The following is a 25,540-nucleotide window of genomic DNA, read 5'->3' on the forward strand; positions in this document are numbered from 1 at the left end:
CCTATTACGGTTTCCTGTGTTAGCTTCTAGAGAAACTTTTATAAGAAAAGCCCAAATAATATTTTTCATAGAGTTAGAACTGAGGCCAGATAGGAAAAGCCTTCTGAATCAAGCTGGAAAAGTCCTTTCTGAGAAGACTTCAACTCTTTATTTGAGAATATATTATTTGTAATAATGAGAGATCAGCTCCCACAGGGAGACCTAAACAGGATTGACTACAGGCCAAAAAAACAAAAAAAAAAACAAAAAAAAACAAAAAAAACACCTGTCATATAGAAGTATCTCATTTAAAATCCCTACAAATGTACTATTTCCAAAACACACTTATGATTATTTTAGGGTATACCTAAAAAATTAGGTGATTGCTTCTTAGCTTAAAGCAGAGCAGATAAGCACACAGTTGTGATTTCAATTTGTGTTGTCCTTAGATCATTAGTTTCTCTCCTTTTAGAGACAGATCATTTAAGACCAAACACTTGAAGAATATGTTAAAGATAAATTTTCATCTATTCATAGAAATATACATTTTAATTGGCTTGGCAATAAAATTGAATTTAAAAACTTGAGCTGAAATCGTAACATATCTTTAATTTTAATTTGTATACAGACTGACTGTATTTGATACTTTTATCTGCAGAAATATTTAAATATTTAGTTTTCTTCTAAAAGGTTTATTGGAATGAGTAAATCCATTAATCAAATTTAAAAACTTATTTAAAAAACTTTATTTTGCTTTAAAAAAACAATTATTCAATTCATGAAGATTAACCAAAATACAAACCCCATCAAAATTTATTACAATAATCTTTCATAAGATCAATAGCATTAAAAAAAAGTTAATGAATATTTTAAGTAAAAATCACAATGTAAAAATACAAACTTTAGTTTTAGTGACTAAAATAAAAGCAGATAAATAACCTTCTTCACAGGGAAAAAAATACTTGAGGGAAAAAAACAACGGTATAACATGTGTAAAGCAAGAAATTTAAATATCAGCTTAGTTCCTCATTGCCAACATGGCATTTATATCCCAGATGAGATTTCGTAATTGATCCATAATTTGCTTCAGCTGTTGATTCTTCTGTTTGAGTTTCTGTAGAAACAAAAGAATTTATCAAAAATGTTTCAGGAAATATAGACCATGAAGTTAGAAGATTAAAATGTCGTAAGTTAGGACTGTAATGATCCAGACAGAAATTGAGCTAAATAACCCTATAAGGCAGATGGTCTCAACCCTTTTCTGGCGTTAAATATTCGCTGACAGGGATCCTGAATTCTAAAAATTCAGCCTGCAGAGGTCTATGGCTCCAGGCCCGCCCCAGGCCCTGCTTACTCTTCCACCTCCACCATATATAAATAAATAAATCAGCTAAACATTTATTTGTTTTAAAACATAAGCATACAGGTTTTCTAAGGGGCAGTATAACCTAACGGTCAAGAGCCCATACTCTAGAGCCAGATCTCTGGACGTCGTTCAGATCCTTCACTGTGATTTTTTTTCCCCCAGGCTGCAGTGCAGTGGCACAATCTTGGCTCACTGCAACCTCAGCCTCCTGGATTCCAGCAATTCTCCTGCCTCAGCCTCCTGAGTAGCTGGAATTACAGGCGCCCACCACCACGCCCAGCTAGATTTTTTGTATTTTTAGTAGAGACAAAGTTTTGCCATGTTGGCCAGGCTGGTCTTCTGACTTCAAGTGATCTGCCCGTCTTGGCCTCCCAAAGTGCTAGGATTACAGTCTTGAGCCACCACACCCGGCCAGATCCTTCACTATGAAACTTATAACACTGACCTACTTTTTTAACCTCCCTGTACTTTAGTTTCTACATCAGAAAAATGGAAATAATAATTGAACCTACCTCCTAAGAGTTGTTATGAGGATTAAATGATCTGATTCATGTCAAGTATTAGAATTGTGCCTGACACATAAGTAAACATTCAACAAATGTTACTGGTAGGCACAAAATGTAAACTGTTGATATAGAAAATAAAATATAATAAAAATACAATGCCTCATGCAATTGGTGTTTCAAAAGTGTGGCAGAAATCACTGTTTGCTTGTAGCATGAATTGCAATCTCCTTCTAATTCTAAAAACTGAAGACAAATGGCAGAGCACCCAAAGCAATCTTTTCTACTAAGATTTGCTGAATGCCTGAAATGTGCACGGCATGTGTCTCTGTATCTCTATACTTGAATTATACTTGACTAAGATTTGTAAACTTCTTTTTAAACATTCTTTCTTCAAATCCTATGTGGTAAATGTCTGCTTAGATAAAACAAGATAGAAATAGAGAACTTCTGGTCAGAGTGTTTACTGGTTATAATAATAATCATTATTATTCAATAACCCCTTGGAAACATTACATTTGGAGATAATATATTTAATTTTAAGACACTATATTAAACAACCGCCAGATAAATTAGTGTATGCTTATTAAAAAGAGGCCTAAAAATCTTAATTTTGATTTCATTAAAAAGCAAATTAAAATGAAGTTGCTTGTATTGCTTCTATTCAGAGTTAGGGAAGTAACAAGAAAGAGGTGGCTAAAAGGAAAGCCCAAGAAACTCTTGCTGGAAAATAGAAAATCAATTTACAGAGACTCCAATAATCTTTCATAACTAAATTTAATTCACATTTGAAAAGAGAACTAGCACGATGCAGTCAGAGAAAAACATGACTATACAGTACACAGGGCTTGACTCTAAAGCTCACTCTAACACAGTCTTCAGGAAACAGAAACTGCTGGTATTTTTAGTGAATCTCCCTTGTACAAGTTTTCAGATGACCTATCTTCTATATTCTGTTATCATGAGCATGTGATAGTCTGCTATTTAAGTGGTTGTATATATCTAAGAAAATTGATTCAAATTGCTGGGAAAGATGAAGAATAACCAAGCCTGTAAAGTCTTTTTCATCACAGAGACCAAGAAACCAACACTTCTGCCAGCAATCAAGAGTAGCAGCAAAACAGAGGAATATAAAAGTGCTATATTGGGAGGCTAGCAATCTCGGTCCCAGTTCCAACTTTGCCTCTAACTTGGTATTTGATCTTAGACAAATTCATTCTCCTCGGTTTTCTCGTTTATGTAATTGGATTATAAAATCTAAGGTCTCTGCCAGTTGTACTTTCTGCATACCCATACATAAGATGACAATTGGTCATCTGGGTGGTTAAAAAGAGACTTTATAATCAATATCAACTCAGGGCTTGCAGCTGGCTATCACAATGGTTTCACCATTGAAATAAATGTATAACCTACCAATAAGACTACTTTCAAGAATCCTCATTTGGAAATATACATTCTGGTACTCTTTTTAATTTAAGCCTCATAATTTTTTTTTTAAAAAGTAAGAACTAGAATGTGTAGGGTATTTTCAAGATAATATTCAAAACTAGGGAATAGAAAATTTTTAAATAATTAACATATAAGGCTCTTGGGATAGCATTTCTCAAAGATGCCACAAAGTTTTAAATATAAAAAATTAGCATACAAATAAAATATCCAGAGTCAAAACATGTCATAAAAATGATCAACAGCAAAGCTGACACTTATGCTTATTAGTGGCTAAACCGTAAATAAATTTTCATGACACGATATAGGATTTAATATATGTATCTTGCCACTGATTGATTTTAACAGAGGTTGACAGCTGCTATTTTCAAAATCCATCAGCTGTGCCCAATTTCGTACATTAACAGGTGAATGTGTAAGTAGACTAAATACTTAAAAAATGTTTCTGCTAACTCATACCATGTAATTTAATATTCACACAAAAGCTGTGACACTTGACAAAAAATGCTTTACTTTCTAAATGCATGGACTCAATTATGTCAATCTTGTAGTAAATACTACCTACTATCTTTTTCAATTTCATTTTCCCATCAAGAAAATAGCCTTAAGCAAAATAAAACTCATTCTGATGCCCCCAAAGCAAGCTTGTCCAACTGTGGCCTGCAGGCCGCATGTGGCCCCGATCGTCTGTGAGTGTAGCCCAATACAAATTCGTAAGCTTTCTTAAAACATTATGAGATTTTTTGGGGGGGCTTATCAGCTATCATTAACGTTAGTATAGTTTATGTGTGGCCCAAAACAATTCTTACAATGTGGCCCAGGGAAGTCAAAAGATTGGCCACCCCCGCACCTAAAAAATGTGGTCTCAAACAAGTATCCATCCTTTACTTGGGTATTCGGCTTAAGGATTCCAGGATATATTAAGAGAAAATGAAAGTATTTAAATAAACCACGAATTTGACTATTAAAACCAGCCATATTGTCTTATGATGATTTACATCAAATACTGACTACAAATCGTGTGCCTCAAAGTTTCATGGCATTAGGATAGTTATTGGTGGTTTTTGCATTGTTGGAAACCAGACAGACCGTAAGGACCAAATAGTAAACACACCATCAGTATGCTCTTCTGCACAATTTCAAGTACACAATGATATGATAATGTTTTGAAAACGACTAAGTGAGGGTCAACTGAGGGGTATATAAATTTACTTATTTTATGTAGCTTATTTAGAACAAAAAGAAGATATGCATTGTAGTAAAATTCTGAATATTTTTAATTGAATGCAAAGAATATAATTTTATTACAGATTACACAGTTCTATAAAGCAACTTAGTTATTTAATACGACCAAATGCCAATGTATTAAAAATATGGCACAATGCTTTTGTTTCTGTAAATATTCATTAAAACATGAAATGGGAACATGAAACAGGTGCTGCTTTGTTTCCACTGGAGTCTTATGTTCTCCAAGAAGAAACCTGTCCACTCATGTGAAATGAGTATATAGCAGATAACACATCCAGCTGGTTCATGGAAGAAATTCTGGTACTGAGCACAATGCCTGGCAGAGAGCAGGCACACAAGTATTTAAATATTTTCATGTTTGAAGAAAAAATAACAAAAGCCAAATCAAAAAGCTTCTCCCAAAACCTACAAGAATGGAAAAAAAATATGCAAGTAAACAAAAATTATTGGCAATCATTTCAAAACTTTTTTTTGTTTAAATAACTCCTCTTAGTATAAAAAAAGATATTTAATAATGGCCATTATTAAAAACTATGCATTTTTATACTCCATACCATAATAGGTAAGAAGTATTTTCAGTGTTTTAGTGTTACTAGCTAAGATTCTGTGAACTTTAAAAATCTATCACCTACTAACTGCATGAACTAAAAAAAAGCAAACCTATGTTTACATAAGAATATGGATTAACATAATTGACAGAGACAAAAACTTAAGTTTATGAATGTAGTTATTTATAAATAGTTGTCAAATCAATGAACTGTTTATTTTTAATAGCATCTATGTGGTTAAATAATCAGATCAGGACATTATCATCTATAGCCAGTTTTCACTATGAGAAACACCCTCAGGTGTGTATGCCATTAAGAAAAAAAAAGATGTATCAGCCGGGTGCAGTGGTTCAGGCCTGTAATCCCAGCACTTTGGGAGGCTGAGGTGGGTGGATCACGATGTCAAGAGTTCAACAGCGCCTGACCAACACGGTGAAATCCCATTACCACTAAAATCACAAAAAAATTAGCTAGGCATGGTGATGCATGCCTGTAATCCTAGCTACTCAGGAGGCTGAGGCAGGAGAATCGCTTGAACTCAGGAGGCAGAGGTTGCAGTGAGCCAAGATCGTGCCACTGCACTCCAGCCTGGGTGACAGAGAGAGACTTTGTCTCCAAAAAAAAAAAAATATATATATATATATATATATATGGATCATGAGCTCAATATTTTAAAAATTAAACATTTTAATCATATATTTTAATCTTATATTCTAGAATGGAGACACAGAGCTTAAACAAGTTGAAGGAAAAGAATGAAATACAACTGTTTGAGGGAAACAATTACATAGGTGGGTCCAGAAGAGAGAGGCTGTAGAGAGCTAAATTCTCATGTGGAGAAAGTCCTTTTATACTTCATATCCTTGTATCAATTATGTCCTTTACTTAAAATCCACAAAACTCTATGTCAGTAGCTAGTGTTAACTGTACATAAGATTATTCCATTAACAGAATATGCTACATTTAATTCACATTTATAATTGTTTTAAAGGAATGAATTAAAAACCCCTTTTGGTAAACAACAACAACAACAACAAAATACTTGTTTGCTTTTTAGCAGTTAATTTTATTCTCTTCTTCCTTATTTGCGATTTAAATTTAAGTTAACCAAATGTTAGCCCTCTCCCATCTTTTCCCTCTGCCCACCACCTAATCCTTCAGTGCTTTCTCAAAATATAGATAGAAGAATTCATACAAAGAGAGTTATGAGGTCATCAAATGAGTTCTTCCCCATGATACTCAAGAAGGTACTTTCCCTCTAACTTATCCTTTAAAAAGCAATTCCCACAGAAATAGAGTTTAGCTTTAAACCTGGTTTATTTAAAATACCTAAACTGATTCTTTTCTCTTTGTAACAACCCATCAGTTTGATATCACGTTAACTAAAATATGTTTTATACTGAAGTTAAAAGCACTTAGAACAGATCCAAGTCATTTAATCAAAGGAAGAGATCTCAATGTCAGAAGTAAAAATGGGGAAAAAAATTTAAAACACTTTCATTCCATAAGCATACACAAACTTTCAGAAACTTTGTGTATCTATTGAGTGTGTGGCAGGAGAGGAATAAAAAAAGCTATGAACTGATGCAAGGAAAAGTGATTAGAAAGGACACAACAGCAGATGCAAGGTAAATTTTAAGATGAAAAGTAAAGAGGGAGTGGTCAGTGACTCAGAGAAGGCCTGGGCATGCAAGAGGGATGCCACTGAGAATAGGCCTGATCCACCATGGAGAACCACAGACAGAGACCATCTCAGAGGCACTAGCTGAGCCCTGGGGATGAAAACTAGAGGAATGGTTAAAAGATTGACTATCTAGTCATTTAAAGAAAAAGTCTGCCAAACCCTACACTAGATTATGGAATGCCTTCAAATTTCTGAGGAAACGTAACTTACAACATAGAATTTTATAGCCAGCCAAACTATGAACTGGACAAATACGTAAGGACTCAAAATTTAAGTGTCTGCATTCCTTCTAAAGAAGTCACTGATGTATGCACATTACCAACAAAGAAGAAAACCAAGAAAGAGGAAGACATGAGCTGAAGAAATAATGAAACCAACAGAAGAGGTGAAGGAAAGTCCCAGAGCTAAAAAGCAGGCCTAACCAGCATTTCATCCAGACCTATAAGACCAAAGAAAACTTGGGAGGGTGGGATGAGAACCACGAAACTGTCTAATGATTCTGACTCTGTGGAAAATTAGAAAATAGTACTGAGATGCTATCATAGATGCACAAAAAACTAACTAAAATTTTAGAAAATTAAAGAGGTAAGAATTAACTTCAGAAAAACAAAAAATTATTCAACCAAGGAAATGTGACCCTAGTTTACTATGTGGTTTAGCAATAAACAATACTTACGAAGCCATAATTATATGACACAGGTTATTTACTGAACCCCAAATATGATATAACTGCACTGAAAGGTTTGAGGGAAACAATTATGTAGGTGGGTCCAGGAGAGAGAGGCTGTAGAGAGCTAAATCCTCACGTGGAGAAAGAAGTCCTTGTATACATCATATCCTTGTTTCAATTATATCCTTTACTTAAAATCCACAAAACTCTATGTCAGTAGCTAGTAAGAATTTTTTCGGTTACATGCTGCCAAAGAATTACCATATTTTGATTATAAACAAGAACTTTTAAAAGTCAAAGACACGTTATTTCTAAGTTATCAAATTGGGAAAAAAGAGAAACTTCATGAAAATTGAAGAGAAATGTAAATTTAGAAAAAGTATCTTTCTGAATTTATACAACTTTATTTTTTACAAAATATTATAAAATCCTCTATGGTACAGAACAAACTATATTTACATTAGTTACACATGTGGTACTCTGAAACCAAAGTTATTATTATAATGGTGTTTTATTTATATACATATTTAATTATATTTTATAAAAAAATCCGTATTAGAGAAAAATAAGCAGAACACATTTATTGAGGTAATACATATTTTATCAACAGAAACATATAACACGTCTTAATAAATGAATGTCTCATATATCTAGACTATCAAATACCAGTTATTTTTCAAGATCTAAACTAAAAGTCCCCAATCTCTTCCTCACCCTCTACCAATTTTTTACTGTGAGTTTTTTATCATGATTGTCATTCATTACAATCAGATTTTTTGGAAATAGTTTTCTAAATATGTATTTCACCTTCTAAAGAAGTTGCAAAATTTTATTTTATAAAATCTATCCATCTTTTTCCTTTCTTCCGAGTTTAAAAATACTTAAAAAATTATCCAATATTTTGTTTTGCAGGTCTTATTTTCAACTCTGAAATTCATTTTGATATATGGTGTAATGTAAAAAGCTAGCTTAATTTCGCCCCCAAAGTTTCTATTTCTAAAGACTAATTTTTCACACAAGCCCTCTTCTGTCATATTAAATTCTCATGTACAATGAGAAGGCTGTTTTTCTGGCTAGATTATTTTACTAATCTGCCTATTCTTGTGCCAGTATTACACACCTAATTACCATTTGTATAATATGCTTCATATTACAGTTTAATTTTTGAAGCTAAGAATTCTGCTTTATTAGTCATACTTATCAACATTTTCTTTGATATTTTTGTATACTTTCAAGAAAAAAATCCCATTTGGGTTTTATCTGGATCTGTTTATTGATTGGTATTGCACTACAATCCTATTATTTTTGCATGCTTTATTATTAGGATTTGGATTGTTACTGTATTAAAACTGTGAAGTAATCAAGACTGGTGTTTTTATAATATGTATTGCTCATCCAAGAACTTTATATGTTCTTTTAATCATTCAAAGCTTCCTTTATGTATCTTAATAAGTTTATTCACACACATGATTGACATAATTCCTATCTACTAAATACGAATTGTTATAAGAGTCAATAGAATCTTATAATCTAACAGGTTTACAGCATTATAAGAGCATGGTATCAGTCTTGTCTTAGACCCTTTTACGGAACTCTTATAGACTAGTTGTTCATCAGTTGAGTTTCTTTGATCATTCTAACAAGCTCATACATAGTAACTCCTGTTTCCCAGCTGTCATTTATTCACTGTCTTTTTGTACTGGCTATAACTTCTAAAATAATATTAAACATAGTGGTATAAAGCATCTTATTTCATGCTTGTTTTTAATAAGGATATTTCTATATTTCACCTTATGAAAAATGTTGGCTATTTATCCAAAAGAAAAAAAAAAAAAAAAACACTGTCTTGCTAATAGTTTTAAGTGTCCTTTGAATCAGCAACAGTATTGAATTTTATCTGATGTCTTTTTGACATGTGAGAAAATCTTTTTCCAAGGTAGTCTACTGACATCATGTATTATACATACAAATTGAACTATAAAATCTTATATACCTCAGAAGACTCTTTGGCTGTGGTGGATTATTAATACACTGGTGAGTTCTATTAATTAGAATTAAGAATTTCAGGAAAGGGCAATCTATATTTGTCACTGAAAGAGTGAAGCTGATAGTTGTATTCACTGTGCTATGTCCAGTAGATTTTGCTAAGCTGGGGCCACATTTCCACCACAGAATGAACAGACACCTTTCCCTATTTCTCTCTGTTTCACAAGAACTATTTGAACATTATCTTCCGAACTTCTGAAAGTATTCAGCGATAAATAATTCCAGTTAGAAGCTTTTGGTGGGGTTGGAGTAGAATAATGCTGGGATAGTTCTCTAAATTTTTTATTCAGGTGTTGAGACATTCACATTTCATATTTGTAAATTTTTATCATTTGCTGCTCCAAAAATGCTATAAGCTAGAAAGATAGAATTCTGCCCAGAAAAGAAAAAAGTAAATGGATTGTGACTAAGTGTCTAAAGAGCTCTTCTAAGAGCTTTATCGAATGAATTTTGCAATTTCTCTTCTGACTATTCAGACAGCATTTCTGCTTACCTTTCAGTTCTTGGCTGTATTCTAAATAGGTTAAGTTTGCAACAGAAACGACTTCATGTAATTTGATAATTCAAATTATGTTTTGGAGTTACATCAGACTCCCTAGTAATTTTTATCAATAACTCTAAAACGTAAAATGTAAAAACTAACAACTCACTTTATTTACTTCAGCAATTTCTCGCCTCTCTTCACTAGCAAAACGAGGTGGGCCAGCCCGATCATCATTCTTTGAGCCATCTTCTTCCACATATGGAATAAGTTGCTGGGAATGATTAACAAAAATTAAAAGTCAAAAATATAATTCAAGTTTTCTAATCACTGGTATAGAGAATATATCAGATTAAAGTCAATTTTTATAGTTTTATTTGTATAAAAATAAATTTCAATTCAGGTGATAGCCTGAAATAAGAGCTTTAATAGTTGACCATTTCAATGCATTCTACACAATACCCTTTCAGGTTTCTTTTGCAAAACAGCCTTTATAACATTGGTTGTCATGTATAACTAAACAATACTTCCAGCAGGAAGATGGGAGAAGTAACAAAAAATAAAATAAAATAAAATAAAATTAAATTAAAATAAAAAAAAACCCTACTCATTCAATTAGCAAATATTTAATTATGAAACACTATAAAACTAATGCCAAACAAGATGTGATTCTTGCCCCTAAGAGATTTGTAGTCTATTGAGATAGATAAAACAGGCTTTCCTTCATCTGTAATAAAAAGAAAAGAACTTCACGGATCTGTATTATATAAATGTCATTAACTTGCAAACTAAAACTTAGATGTCTTAAGTTTTTTCAGTTGTGAGAACTTTTTTTTTGTAGGAGAAACAAATTTATATAGCAACGAAACTTCTAGCAGAATCATAATTAAGTATGCACGGTTAGTGATGGAATTTACCTCATAAGTGTGACAGACTTCAGGAATCACCTAGCCTCTACTATTGTGTATTAAAAATGCAGGAATAGGCCAAAGGTAAATGACTGGTAAAAACTAGGATTCACCTGATAAAACTTCTTAAAATTGAGACATATATAAATTCACCCATGTCTACATTCTCCTTTTCTTTGTCTTCTCTCTCTCAATGCAGAGCTGTCCTTCCTCCTGAAGACGATTAATCTCCATCCCTGTGGCCTGATTGCCTTCCTGTCTTCATTATTTATACACCCTTCTCCCAACCTCTCCCTACAGCTTTCTTCCTTTATTATTCTAACATGTTCCTGTCTCTTCTATTTGGGGAGAAGCTCCTCTTCCCCCTGCAAACCTTCGATTCCATCTCTCCTTCCATCTGCTGCTTTCCTCTCTTATTTTTTTCAAAGCTTCTTGAAAGACTGATACCCACTTGCTGGCTCCAGCTTCTTATTTCCTGTTTAATCTTCACCTGACTGTGATCAGACTTCGTGCTGCTACCATTTCACTGAAGCTCTACTCAAATATCCTAACAATTTTCATCTAGCAAAATCTACTGGACAGTTTTCATTCCTGATTTTCCTTGACTTTTCTGCAGCATCTGACAATGCAGGCCACATTTCTGATCTTTCTCCCACATCTCTGACCCCTTCTTTTTAGGCATTTTTGCAGTTTAATTTTTCTCTGGTCATCTTTACCAGCTTCCTTTGGTGGTAGAGAAATAATTTGTCAACAGGAAAGGGTCACTTATAGAAATGTATGCCTAATTAACCAAATAGGTGGGACCCAAGATGAAATTTAGAGAGTACATTTTTTAAAATACAGTGATTCCACTGGGCCAAATATAAAATCTAAATTAATAATAATAAAAATAATATTTTATCTGTAAAGTACTTCATGAAAACCACCTTAAAAGTATATGATACTATTAAAATTCCTACTAAAAATATTCCTGACTTATTTAAAAGGAGACACTGATAGCAATAAAAATTGCCACAGAAAACCATTTCTTCCTAACAACAAAAATTACTACAAGCCTGTCAAAGTCTACAAGAAATTATTAATGTAAAAATATAGTAGTATTTTATGCATATATATCACATTTTCATCTTCTGTGGTCAAAAGTAAAACCAATAAAATTCAAAACCTGGAAATATTGCTAAAACAAGAGAGAGAGGCAAAAGAGTAACAACTGTCTTGACACTAATTCACACCTTATATTCATCCTCCCTCTATCACAAAAAATTACCTCGACTGGAATGGGATCCATCCCACCACAGTTTTCATTGCATTTGTCATATACCAATCTCAGCTTCCTGAAGAGAACTGAAAGTTGGCGAAGATTATCCTGTAGCTTTGTTAACCGGTCTTGATATGTTCCAGTGTGGTAAGTGACACCATTTGGCAGCTTATCAGGAAAAATAAAGAATAAAAATATAAAGTAATGAAAAAAAAATCAAGATTTTCTATAAGTAAAGCCAATAAACAGAAACCATTTTTAGGCAATGCATAGATGTAAGCTGTCCCTCACAACTGATCAAGTTCAATTTTAAGAATGTAAGAGTAATGCACACCCATTTATTAACAACTTGGCATACTCTTTCACTGCTATAAAACAGACCTAGAAAAACTCTGTAATAAACCCTGACTTGGAATACTTTTTCCCCTTTAATTTTTGAAGTGTAACTTTAAAAAGAGTGTACAATTTTAATGTTACTATTATATAAATGCAGCATGCTGCTGACCTCAACCAAGAAGTTAAAAACAAAGTACAGTTAAAAACACACACACAAAAGTGAATCTTACGATATTCTAGTGGAAGAAAATGAAAAACATATGGCAGGTATTGCAAAAATATTCTCAAAATACCTTAACTCTGACAAGATAATTCAGGTGCTTAAAGCACACATTAAAATATAAACCTGTCATTTAAAATTTTACTTAAAAAAATCAATAGCAGGAGATATGGGTGCCACCTATACTTGAACACCATTAATAAATTATTAAAAGTAACTGCTATGATCATAACTCGGTCTTAGATATTGATATATTTTTAATTCAGGAATTTTATCAAGAGAAGAAAAGTATATATTTAAATAATAAAAAAAAGACAGGTAAACAAAAATCGACTATTTAGAATTTATAACTAAATATGTACTTGTGCATTGCTGAAACTCATGAACAAAATCTTTCTCTGTACAGCCGTAGAATATTTTATTCCCAGAATTTGATCTGTGGCATCACCCTAATACTTGAATCAATAATATTTATAGAGTACCACATTGTCTAGTATTCAGGCATTTTAATTGTAGGAATTCACATGTATACCTATTTGAGGATTTGAATCAGGTGATTTAAAAACAAAGGAACTATCTACTATCTAATAGCTAGGCAATCAGTCCAGTCTTTCTAAGCCTCAGTTTGCATTTTTTTTTTTTCTTTTTTAAACACATGAGGTAGGAATGCCAAAAAAAAAGAAAAAGAAAAAGAAAAGCATGATACAATGTTTGGAGTGAAAAAAAAAAAACAGGACATATAATGATTAAAACCAGAAACATGAAAAAAGACTGAAAAGCCCTATATGTAGCTGATAAAAGATGTGTAAGATAAATAGGCTTGAATAATTTATTTTCTTCTTTTCTCATACTTCTAAATTTCCTGTAATGTTATGGTATATGAGTTAAGGAGATGGATCTCCTCAAATTATTTGAGGTGTGATATTATTGAGATTTTCAGAAATTCTTAAGCATTAAAACACTCTACAATGTCTCAAAGAAATGTGATAAAATATCAAAGGCTGAACTAGTCAAAACATTTTAAAGGAGAAAGACATTAAGGGTTCATTTCTCAGTACAATATAAGCTTTCTCCTCATGAACTCTCAGTTTATGAAATTCCACAGACACTAACTAGAAATTCAGAGAAAAGTTTAAGTGGATCCTTGCTTTCTTGTTTAGGTGACAAAAAGGAGCGTGATGATTATGTCTTGCCTAGAACAGCACTCTGTATCTTTATTATGGCATTATGAGGTTTAATACTTTGCCCATATTTTCTACTTAGTAAAGACTGGAACTTAAGTTTATATTACCATATTTCGCATAGTACACACACACAGAAGGCTTTAAAGTACAGTGTGAATTATTTTACTTTAGTGAGTTATTTTACCCATAAATCTATACTTAAAATTTATTAAGATGTATTATATAAAATAACTCTTAATAAATACTGTCATAAAGAAAACAAAAATCCTTTTGAAATGCAAAGAATCACGCTTCCCAAATTTGCTGACTTAGAAAGATATTAGATGTTAAATCTAATATCCAAACTTACCAACTTAATTTACTAAATCATTAAAAAAAAATACCACACACCTTTAATGTGTCAGCACTGTTCTAGAAGCTGGGATACAGCAGTAAACATGAGAGAGAGAAGGTTCCCATAGCACAGAGTATACACGGTAAAAATGTCTAAGATCCCTTGGTATATACCGTGGTGTAGCTGTTCAGCTGAAAAGCTCATCAATAACCATCTCACTCATGAGTGTGGATGAAAACCCATAAATACATGATCCATATTCATAGACACTAAGAAGGCATTCAACTAAATTCAACATCCATTTTAAAAATCAATATAAAACTCAATAAAAAATCCTCAATGTGTGATAACATACATTTATTTCAGTTAAAAAGTCAGCACCATGATTAACGTGGAATCATTAGAAGCATTCCACCTAAGGTCAGAAACAGAAAAGGATGTCTACTAAGATGCTAATTCTATAAGTGAACACTGTTCTGGAAGCACTAGCCGATGCAATTAGAGAAGAAAGAGAAAAAAAAGTTGAAATATTAAAAAGAAAGCATCATAATCTATCTACAAATAATATGATAAAGTGCTACTAAAAATAAAAGAATTCCATAAGGAAGTAGGTCCAAAGAGAAAGCAATAGCTCTGCTTTCATCTATAACACAAACAAAAACATGGGAAAAGAAGACCCCATTTACAATGGCAACAGAAAAGATAAAATATCTGGAAGAAAACTTTTAAAATCTCAAGATAAAAATGAAAACTTAAGATACCTTATAGGAAAACAGAATAAGAATACTCCATGTTCTTGGTTAGTAAAGAACTAAAAGTCAACATCATAGCGATGTCAAGTCTTTCTAGGCTGAATGATCCTAATAAAAATGCTAACAGGTTTTTTCTTAGAATAAACTGATTCTAAAATAATGTGGAAAAATAAGCAAGAATAGCCAGGGAAATTCTGAAAAAGTAAGTGTAAACACATTATACATCCTGACAAATTATAAGAATGTTTTGCATTAATACATAAAAGATAGGCAGCTACATGGAATAGAACATCCAGAAACAAATTCACTTATATAAAAGCTACCTGAAATCACTGGAAGAAGCAAGTGAATTATTCAGTGAACCCTTTGAAAAAGTTAGGGCTAGGCCCAGACCTCACATTTTATAGGATAAATTCCATAAAGATCAGAGTTTTAAATGTAAAGACTGAAATTTTAAAAATTATAGAATTCTAATTTGAGTGGGGAAGACCTTTCTAACCAGGCATAAAGCCTAGAAGTCCTAAAAGACTAATACATTCAACTTCTTAAAAAAAAAAAAAAATGCATGGCAAAACTACCAGTAGCAGAGCCAAAGGTAAAAGACTGGGGGGAAAAAATAACTGCAAGTTGTATCACACAGAGCAGGTTTCTCTAGTATGTAAATAGCTAAATCCTACAATTATGATAGGCAAAAAAGACAAACAAATGGGCAAACAGTAAGTGAACAAGCATTTAGCAGGAAAAAAATATAAATGATTCAAATATTTTAAAGGATGTTCAAACTCAGTCAAACTAGGAGAAATGTGAAGTAGAATTTTCACCTATCGAGTGATCAAAGATCCAAAAAAGATACAACTCACTGTGCTGGTCTTAGGCCATAGCATAAATTAGTACAATCTCTGTGGAGGACAATTCATCGAAATGTGTCTAATTACAAAAGCACATAGCTATTTCTAAAAACGTATCCTACAGGTATAAGTGCAAATTTGTGTAGGAGGTTATTTGCTGCAGCCTAACAGGGAAAGATGAAAAACAGCCAAATGCCCTCACTAGAGAACTGGTTTAAAAAATTACTGTATTTCCACACAGTGTGAACTATACACTATAAAAAGGAAAAGGGAGTATTTGCTGTACGGATATGAATAAATTCCAGAATATATCAACTGAAAAAAGCAAGATACAAAATGGTTATGTATAATATGCTATTATCTGTGCAAAAAAGGGAAAAATGAAATAATATACATAAACATTTGCTTAACATGCAGAGAATATCTGGAAAGATACACAAAAATAGGAAGAATCACTCACAGTCACTGCCTGTGGAGAGGAGTTAGGTACATAGTATAAGAGAGAGGAATGGGAGGGAAAATGTTCATTGCACTGTCCTTTTCTATTCCTGAGTTCTGAATGTACTATGTATTTAAAAAATTAAAGATTCAAAGAATAACAAACAAAACAAAAGCAATGGTATCTTCCACAAGGACTCTTAATCTGAGATTTAAGGATACTTGGGGAGTATCCCTAAATCTTCCTTTAACCCCTGAAATTTTCAAAATGCATGTGTATGTGTATTTTTCTCTGAAGAGAGTTTACAGTTTTCATCAGACTCTCAAGTGGCTAACAGACATCTAGTGTGTACCAGGAACCACTTCTTTAAAACAAACGCTTAGAAAAATTCTTAGCAGTCTGTATTCACAGCAGTTTACTCTCATAGATCAATAATACAGAGGATTATTTAAAAATGTGAATGCTAAAAATGTATTAACAAATCACTAGGTTATATGTAGTTAAGAATATCCTGTTTCTATCACCTCTTCTAGTTTTTTGGAAATGAAGGAGCCCATTGTTATCTTTTCAGCCAATTATGATAGGCCCCAAAGGGTCTTAGATGAGTGACCACAGAATTTCACAAAATGAAAAGCACACATATAATTATCATAGTCCCTCAAAAGCTGGCTTTGGGCCCCAGACCCTACAGCCGCCGAAATGTTGAAGCTTAAGAAGAAATGTATTGAGACGGAGTCTCACTCTGTCGCCCAGGCTGGAGTGCAATGGCGTGATCTTGGCTCACTGCAACCTCCGCCTCCCGGGTTCAAGCGATTCTCCTGCCCCAGCCTCCTGAGTAGCTGGGATTATAGGCGCGTGCCTCCACGCCCAGCTAATTTTTGTATTTTTAGTAGAGATGGGATTTCACCTTGTTGGCTAAGCTGGTCTCGAATTCCTCACCTCGTGATCCGCCCACTTTCGCCTCTCAAAGTGCTAGGCTTACATGAGTGAGCCGCTGCGCCCAGCCTATGAACTCCTTTTTAAGGAGGGAGTCATGGTGGCCAAGAAGGATTCCACATGCCTAAGCATCTGGAGCTGGCAAACAAGAATGTGTCCAACCTTCATGTCATGAAGGCCCTGCAGTCTCTCAAGTCCTGAGGCTACGTGAAGGAACAGTTTGCCTGGAGACATTTCTACTGGTACCTTACCAATGAGGGAATCCAGTATCTCCGTGATTACCTTCATCTGCCCTGGGAGATTGCTCCTGCCACCCTGTGCGGCAGTCGTCCAGAGACTGGCAGGCCTCGGCCTAAAGGTCTGGAGGGTGAGCAACCTGCAAACTCACAAGAGGGGACGCCGACAGACATACCTACAGACGGAGTGCCCGTGTCGCCTCGTGCCGGCAAGAAAGCCGAGACTGAGGCTGGGTCAGTAACCGAATTCCAGTTTAGAGGCGGATTTGGTCGTGGACGTGGTCAGCCACCTCAGTAAAATTGGAGAGGATTATTTTGCATTGAATAAACTTACAGACAAAAAAACTGAAAAAAAAAAAAAAGTTGGCTTTGAATGCAGGTCCACATGTAATCTAGTTATTGATAAAATACTTTTTTTGAAAAAGCTTAGTTCTTTCTGTGTAGAACATGAACCTGTATTATATCTTTTAATAATGCACATTGACAGCAAGTTAGTATTAAAAAGAGGTTACTAGGAAGAGCTATTAGTCATGTGTGATATTGGGTAATTTACTTTTTCCTCTTGTTAAGCCTCAGTTTCCTTCACTGTAAAATAGGGATAAAAATACTCCTTAAAACTGCTCCTATAACAGTGTACCTGACCAAGGAAAGTACTTCATAAGTGTTAGGTATTATTCAGTGCTTTGCATATAACAGGACAAAAATTTTTTTAAATATGCTAAATTCTGAGACATTATTTAATCCGCACCTTATTCATTCTAGATATGAATCTATTCATTTTTTTAATTATTGCCAAAGAATGTCATAATTTCTCCTGGATTTCCTTTGTACTATATTTCACATAGTCTTAAAAATTTCCACAAAACTGAATTACTCTTATAATCAGGAGGGAAAAAAAAAAAATCTTGACCAGTTAAAAAAAAAAAAGCAATAAAACACATTTTTGGACAACCACAGAAATAAGAGCTGTAAGATTTTGAAAACTTGGTGTCAAATCTACCCTACCACTGACTAGGTTTGGGCAAGTCACTTTACTTCTCTGAAGTACAGAATCTTCATCTTAAAACAAGAATAATATCTACTACATGTAGTGGGTAACATAAACAAGCATTAAAAATGGGTCAGCAAAATAGTGCTGGAACAATTGGATATCCAAATGCAAAACAATGAACTTGGATCCGTATCTGCCACTATGTATATATATTTAAAAACTCACAAAACTAAATATAGGTTGTAGACCTAAATATAAAACCTGAAACTACAAAACTTCTAGAAGAAAACAGAAACCCTTTGTCACCCTGGGTTAGGCAAAGATTTCTTAGGTATGACACCAAAAGCAAAATCTATAAAAGAATGTATCAGTAAGCTGGATTTCATCAAAATTAAAAATGTCTGTTCTTCAAAAGATAATATTAAGAGAGCAAAAAGGCAGGATAGACTGGGAGAAGTATTTGGAAAGCATCAAGACACAACAGGTGTTGATGAGGATGAGGAGAAACGAGAACCGTTAAACAGCAATGTTTACATTCCCACTAGCAATAATTGGGAGGTAAAATGGCTCAGGCCACTTTGGAAAAGTTTCTTAAAGTATTAAACAGACATGTATCGCATGATCCAGCAATTCCACTCCTGAATCTGTCCAAGAGAAATGACACATATGTTCACACAAAAATTTGTCAGCAAAAGTTCATAGCATTATTTATAACAACCAGAAAGTGGAAACAACCCAAATGTCCATCAACAGAAGAAAAGGTAAGCAAATGGTGATATATTGATACAATGGAACATTACTCAGCAATAAAAAGGAAATTATTGATGCATGCTTAGTGAAGGATCTCAGACCAAAAAAGCTCACATACTGTAGACTCCATTTATATAAAACTCTAGCAAATGCAAATTAATTTATGATTACAGAAAGCAGATCAATGGTTGCTTAGCGATGGAAGGTGGGAGGCGAAGATGTCAGAGGGGTATGAAGAAACTTTCTGGGGTGATGTGTATGTTCACTATTTTGATTGTGATGATAATTTCACAAGTATACACAGTACAGTACACATATATGTTAAAACTTTAGGTGAGTGTAGTTTACTGTATATTAACTATGCCAAAAAAAAGGAGGACTGTTTTTTAAAAATATAATGTAAATTCTTCAACTCCTTGGACCTCCCCAGAAGAAATGCTGGAAAAAACATTTAAAGCAACCTAAAGAGGGAAGTGGAGTGCGACCCCATCTTTACCTTGAAAGGTGCAAGAGTTTACATGGTAACTAAACAGCTCGATCGAATCTAAAAAAAATTGGCTTCAATTATGCAGAAATCTGGTCTGGAAAAACATCACCTCTACAGCTCCAACTTTTGGGGACACTCCTGAGTATGAATGGGGGTGACCCTACACCTAAGGTTTGCCCAGGGCAGCCCAGTTGACATCCACGGGCCCGAGGTAACGAGGAAACCAGCGCCCCTTTCCCTCCCAGCTGCATCTCGCTGGCCCTGCGCGCCCGCCTTCCTACCTGCATGTTCCTCAGGAGCTGGAAGATCTCCATGGTGCGGTACACGATGTCCTGCACCGTCTCCTGCCCGATGCGGCACAGCGACGCCGTGTTGACCTCCCGGGCGGCCTGCTGGGCCTGGGGCCCGGCGAAGGGCCCAGGCGCCATCCCCGACGCGGCCAACGGAGGGGTGGACATGGCGCGGCTGCAGCTTCAGGCCCGTCAGGGGTCCGCCCGGAATTGGGAGGCTGTGGGGCCTCAGAGTCGGAACCAGCTTGAGAGACCCCCCGCGGCCCGATTTCAAAACAGCGGCCGCGACTTCCGCCCACCGTGACGCAACACGTCATAAAACGTCATGGACACCGCCCACTCGGCGAACTGTCTCCGAGCGGAGCCGGGTGGGATTGGATTGGACGCTGGGCGGGAAAGGACGGACGGGTTAAGTAGCCAATCACCAATTGCGATCCAGCCAGAGGGGAGACGTTCTTGGAGAGCAGAGGGTGAGTTTCCAGAGTTCGTTTCCCAGTCTTGGCCCAGCGTTGGAACTTTATGTGTTTAATTCCTTGCGGAGCATTTTCTCTTAACAAGCCTGAGGTTTGTAGTATTACAGCTAAGAGACAGGTTAAAGTACTTGTTCAGTCGCATACAGGTGTAACTGGCAACCTGCGGTTCGAATTTAGAAAGCAAGATTCCTAAGCTTGTACGCTTCTCTGTGACATGATACTGACTCCCCGATTGCTCTTGGTCCCTGCTCAGATGTTTTACTCTCTTGAGTTTTCCCAATCTCTCTAAGCAAAAAAATGATCAACGCACACTTCTTTCTGACTCTGGTACTTTTTTTTGAGACGGAGTCTCGCTCTGTCGCCCAGGCTGGAGTGCAGTGGCGAGATCCCGGCTCACTGCAAGTTCCGCCTCCCGGGTTCACGCCATTCTCCTGCCTCAGCCTCCCGAGTAGCTGGGACTACAGGCTCCCGCCACCACGCTTGGCTAATTTTTTTGTATTTTCAGTAGAGACGGGGTTTCACCGTGTTAGCCAGGATGGTCTCTATCTCCTGACCTCGTGATCCACCCGCCTCGGCCTCCCAAAGTGCTGGGATTACAGGCGTGAGCCACCGCGCTTGGCCTACTGTCTGATATTTTATATAGCTTTCGGCTGGCTTACTTTCAGACTTTTTCTCACCCTATCTACACACACACTGCAAACTCCATGAAAACAGACGATTTTATTCACTTGCTGTATTCCCAACACCTAGTGATTGGCACAAGTATCAATAAATACTTATTGAATGATTGTTGAGTGACATGATAAATGCAAGAAAAATTAAAATAAAATGTCTCTCACCTCTTACTGTTCATCTCCAAGGTGGGAAGAAGTCAAGAATGTAAAATTGGTGATAGGCACAAATGTTGCATTGTTTAGAAGTATCTGAATGCTCCATTATACGGACTTTCCGGGAAATGGTTACTAAATATGTCATAGGAACCGTGTTAGAATTAAACATAGTAATTCGCAGGTCTTCAGTGAGTAATTACCATTTGACAAATATTGGCTGAGCACCTACTATGTGCTGGGGGCTAGGAATGAAGATAGAGTACTGAACAAATCAGGCAAAAGCCCTGCAGCGTGTTTGTCATGGAGACAAACAGAACACTATTGTGATGAGCGTCTTGAAAGAAAAGTTCCTGATACCAGGGTGCTAACAATTTAGGACATTGAGAACGACCTGAAGGGAGCAGTGTGGAACCTGAAGCTAGATAGGGAAGGGAGTAACGAATGATAGAGTCTTTTCTAGGAGGATGAGGAAGGCCAGTGCCAACACCTGAAGTGAAGAGGCCTCCTAATGCTTTCCAGGATCTGGAAGAAGTTCAGTGTGAGGACAAGTGTGAGGAAATAAGGCTGAAGGCAGAGGCAACCTTGAAGGATCTTCTAACCCATGTCAAGCAGTTGAGAATTTATAGAGTGAAACAGCAAGCCATTGAAAAGTTTCAAGGTGAGAGGAATAATTTGAAAGACTCATTTTAGAAGACTTATTCTGGTTGCTAAATGGGGAATAGATGGTGGGTTTCTATTGTCTTCTTTTCCAAAGGGGAATGATGATGATGATCATGACCTGTGTAGAGAAAGGAGACAGAGGGTAACTTTGAATAAATATTTAGTAAGTAGAATCTAGAGAACTTCGTTGTGACTGGATTAGGAGCATGAAGGAGAGGAAAGAATTAAGGATGGCACGTATTTCTGCTTTCATGTGAAGCTTCAGGTGAAGTTTATGTCATTTACCAAGAGAGGATACACTGACGTTTCAGAGAAATTATGCCTTATGTTAATTTCCTATTGCACATGTAACAAATTACCACAAACTTTGTGGCTTAAAACAACACACCTTTTATTATTTTACAGCTTTTTAGCTCAGAAGTCTGAAATGGTTATCGCTGAACTAAGCTCAAGGTGTTGGCAGGGCTGTGTTCCTTTCTGGAGGCTCTCAGAAGGAATCCGTTTCCTTGTCTTTTCCAGTGTTTAGAAGGATGTCCCAATTCCTTGGCTCATGACCACTTCCACCAACTTCAAAAACCAGCTTCATCCTTTTCAAAGGCAGAATTGGCTAGTTAAATGTGCCGTATCACTGGTTCTGAGTCCTCTGCCTCTCTCTTTTTCATTTAAGTATCCTTTAGATTACATCGGGTCCAACTAGATAATCCAGGATATCTCTTTATTTTAAGGTCAGCTGTTTTGCAACTTCAGTTCCATATGTTACCCCTTAATCCCCCCTTGCCATGTAACATGACATACAGATTCTGGGAATTAGGATGTGGACGTCTTTGGGGAGTAACTAAAATCTGCCTACCACATGCCTCCAATCCAAACTGTCCCTAAATTCAGACTCACATACCTAAAAACCTGACATCTTGACTTGGATGGCTATTTGGCATCTAAAACTTACGTCTAAAAAAACCTGACTCTTGATCCCTCCCAACCTTCTTCTACCACACTTTTTTCCATGTCATTGTCTGGCACCACCATGCATTTAGTCATTTAGTTGCCCATCCTGGCTTCTCTCTTTCCCACCCTACTTCCAAGTCATCAGAAAATAGAATGCACTCTGACTTTCAAATATATCCTATGTGTGACCAATTACTTCACCTCTTTCACCCTAGTCCAAGCTGTCTTCTTCTCTTATTTGGAATGTTGGATAACAATCAAGAGTCTCCTAATTGGACTCCTTCCTGCTACACTTGCCCCATCCAGTCCACTCTTATTACAGCACCCACAGGCAAACTTACAAGCTAAGTCAGGTTGTGATTCTCCCCTGCTGACCAGTCCTCTCATCGTACTTAGAATAAAATCCAAAGCTGCATGACCTGCACATCTCCACATGTGCTGGCCTAGGCTGTTCCTGCTCTCTCAGCTCCGACAGTTCTCCCCTCACTCCAGATACATTCACCTCCTTACTATTCCTTGTACATTCCAAGTTCATCTCACTCCAGACTCATTTCTTTTGGCTGGGAAACTCTTCTCTCAGCTCTCTCTCCAGGTCTTTGTTTTCAGTGGCCTTTTCTGGCCACCTTACTTAAAACAGCCTGCATTAGTCTTCTGTTGCTGCTGGAAAAAAAGATCAGAATTTAGTGTCTTAAAGCAGCAGAAATTTATGTGCCCATTTTCTTACTGATTGTAAACTGACAGCCATTCCTAGCTTCCATGACCACATTCCTTGGCTTGTGGCCCCTTCCTCCATCTTCAAAGCCAGCTATGGCAGTCAATTCCCTCTCATGCTTTACATTTCTCCTGCATCTTCTTCCATTGTCATTGTCACATACCTCTAACTTTTCACTTTTGAGGGTCCATGTGATGATACTGGGTTCATCTACATTATTCTAGAAAATCTCCCCACCTCAAGACCCTTAACCTTAACCACATCTGTAAAATTCCGTGTTCCATATAATGCAACATAGTCATAGCTTCTAGGGATTAGAGGGTTGGTATCTTTTGTGGGGCCATTATTCCACCTACTGTACAGCCCTCTCCATCTCTCTATCCATTTAGCCTGCTTCATTTTTTGTAGTGTTTCTCACAAACTGATGTTGTTTCTTTCACTGTTTGTGCCTTCAGTAAATTTCATGAAATTAGAGATTGTCTCTTTTGGTTGCTTCAGTAGATTCAGCACCTACGGCAGTGCCTGGCACAAAATAAGTGCTCAATAAATAGTTGATGAAAGAACCAGGAGTTTACTCAGTGGCATCCTGGGTTTGAAATGTGTACATGATCATCAGTGGATGTATCCAGTAAGCGACTGAGTATGTGCTGAGGCCTGGTAGGGTTTTCCTTTTACATGGTTGGACAAAGGTGGGTGGGTGTAGTAGTAAGCTCAAAATCTGTGGGAGTCAGATGGTCCTGGACTAAAATCCAAACCTGACATTGCTCAACAGTGGACAGATCACACCAACCTCCATAATAACAATGGTATTTAGCTTTGGGATTGTTGATAGGATTAAGTGAGATGCTATATATAACACACTTATAGTTCCTAGTGTATAGTAAGCATTCAATAAATGTGCACTACACTTCCTTCCATCATGGATAACAGTGAGGAAAATGGGTAAAGTGAGAAGTGAGGAAGAAACTGCTCCAGGACAGAGCCAACGGGAACACTAAGGAACAGAAAGAAGAAGAGGAGGCAACACTATTAACAACAAAAATTGGGAAGAAATAGAAAGGTCAGAGGAAAGTCAGGAGACTATCCTGCCATGGAAGTCACAGGAAGAATAGATTGTTTCAGCAAGGATCTTGTGCTGAACAGTGTCAGGTACCGCTGAGAGGTTAAGCAAAATAATCCACACAAAGGAAGTATTATGTTAAATCACAGAAGATTTTAGCTCAAAATTATTACCCATAGTCCCATAGTTAGGAAGGGAATGAAACAGAGACTTAATTTCTATACAATATCTCCTCTGCCTTTTTTTTTTTTTTTTTTTTTTTTTTTTGAGACAGAGTCTTGCTCTGTTGCTCAGGCTGGAGTACAGTGGTGTGGTGCAATCTTGGCTCACTGCAACCTCTGCCTTCCAGGTTCAAGCGATTCTCCTGCCTCAGCCTCTCAAGTAGCTGGGATTACAGGCGTGTGCCACCACGCCTGGCTAATTTTTGTGTTTTTAGTAGAGATGGGGTTTCACCCTGTTGGTCAGTCTGGTCTTGAACTCTTGAACTCATGATCCGCCCACCTAGGCCTCCCAAAGTGCTGGGATTACAGGCGTGAGCCACCATGTTCGGCTTTTTTTTTTTTTTTTTTTTTTAAAGCAAGAGAATATCTGGTTTTTAGCAGGGCACCCAGGGTGGAAGCTGTATGTCCCAGCCTTCCTTGAGCCTTGACAGGGGCATTTCACTACGTTCTGGCCCATCACCTGTAAGTATGCATGACATGGGAGACTACTGGCTGTTGTCCTTAGAAGAATGGGGCCTCCAATTCCTTCTTCCTACTAGCTGGGATACAGAAATCATAGCTACAGCTTAGCTAAGTGCTTATTTGGGGGTTTTCTGACACATACAACTGAATTTAATACTAATTTGCTACTGCTGAAGTGCCAAATTTGAAATTTGCCCTAAGCCCCATGTGGTTTTGTCTGATACCAAAGTAGTTTCT

The 25,540-nt window shown here is 36.2% G+C and overlaps 1 protein-coding gene and 1 long non-coding RNA gene across 6 annotated transcripts in view; one reads left to right on the plus strand and one right to left on the minus strand.

Moving 5' to 3' along the window:
* Positions 1 to 705: 705 nt before the first annotated feature.
* The window catches only part of MED30 (mediator complex subunit 30), a 644,151-nt gene continuing 619,316 nt past the window's right edge, over positions 706 to 25,540 (minus strand). Inside the window, exons 2-5 of one of the 2 annotated variants that reach the window (XM_050801506.1) lie at positions 19,932 to 20,204; positions 12,147 to 12,305; positions 10,141 to 10,245; positions 706 to 1,093 (exon numbers count right to left, since the gene is read on the minus strand). In XM_050801506.1, the coding sequence (XP_050657463.1) occupies positions 998 to 1,093; positions 10,141 to 10,245; positions 12,147 to 12,305; positions 19,932 to 20,108 (537 nt within the window). In that variant the 5' untranslated portion in view covers positions 20,109 to 20,204 and the 3' untranslated portion in view covers positions 706 to 997. Of the gene's footprint in view, positions 1,094 to 10,140; positions 10,246 to 12,146; positions 12,306 to 19,931; positions 20,253 to 25,540 lie in introns of those variants that run through there. The other variant, XM_050801505.1, reaches the window with a different exon arrangement.
* The window catches only part of LOC126961308 (uncharacterized), a 399,366-nt gene continuing 394,141 nt past the window's right edge, over positions 20,316 to 25,540 (plus strand). The window contains exons 1-2 of one of the 4 annotated variants that reach the window (XR_007728254.1): positions 20,316 to 20,410; positions 21,704 to 21,901. This is a non-coding gene — a long non-coding RNA (uncharacterized LOC126961308). Of the gene's footprint in view, positions 20,411 to 20,919; positions 21,902 to 25,540 lie in introns of those variants that run through there. The other 3 variants (XR_007728255.1, XR_007728253.1, XR_007728252.1) reach the window with 3 other exon arrangements.

This window comes from Macaca thibetana, chromosome 8, assembly GCF_024542745.1.
Source record: "Macaca thibetana thibetana isolate TM-01 chromosome 8, ASM2454274v1, whole genome shotgun sequence".
In the NCBI taxonomy this organism is placed as follows: domain Eukaryota; kingdom Metazoa; phylum Chordata; class Mammalia; order Primates; family Cercopithecidae; genus Macaca; species Macaca thibetana.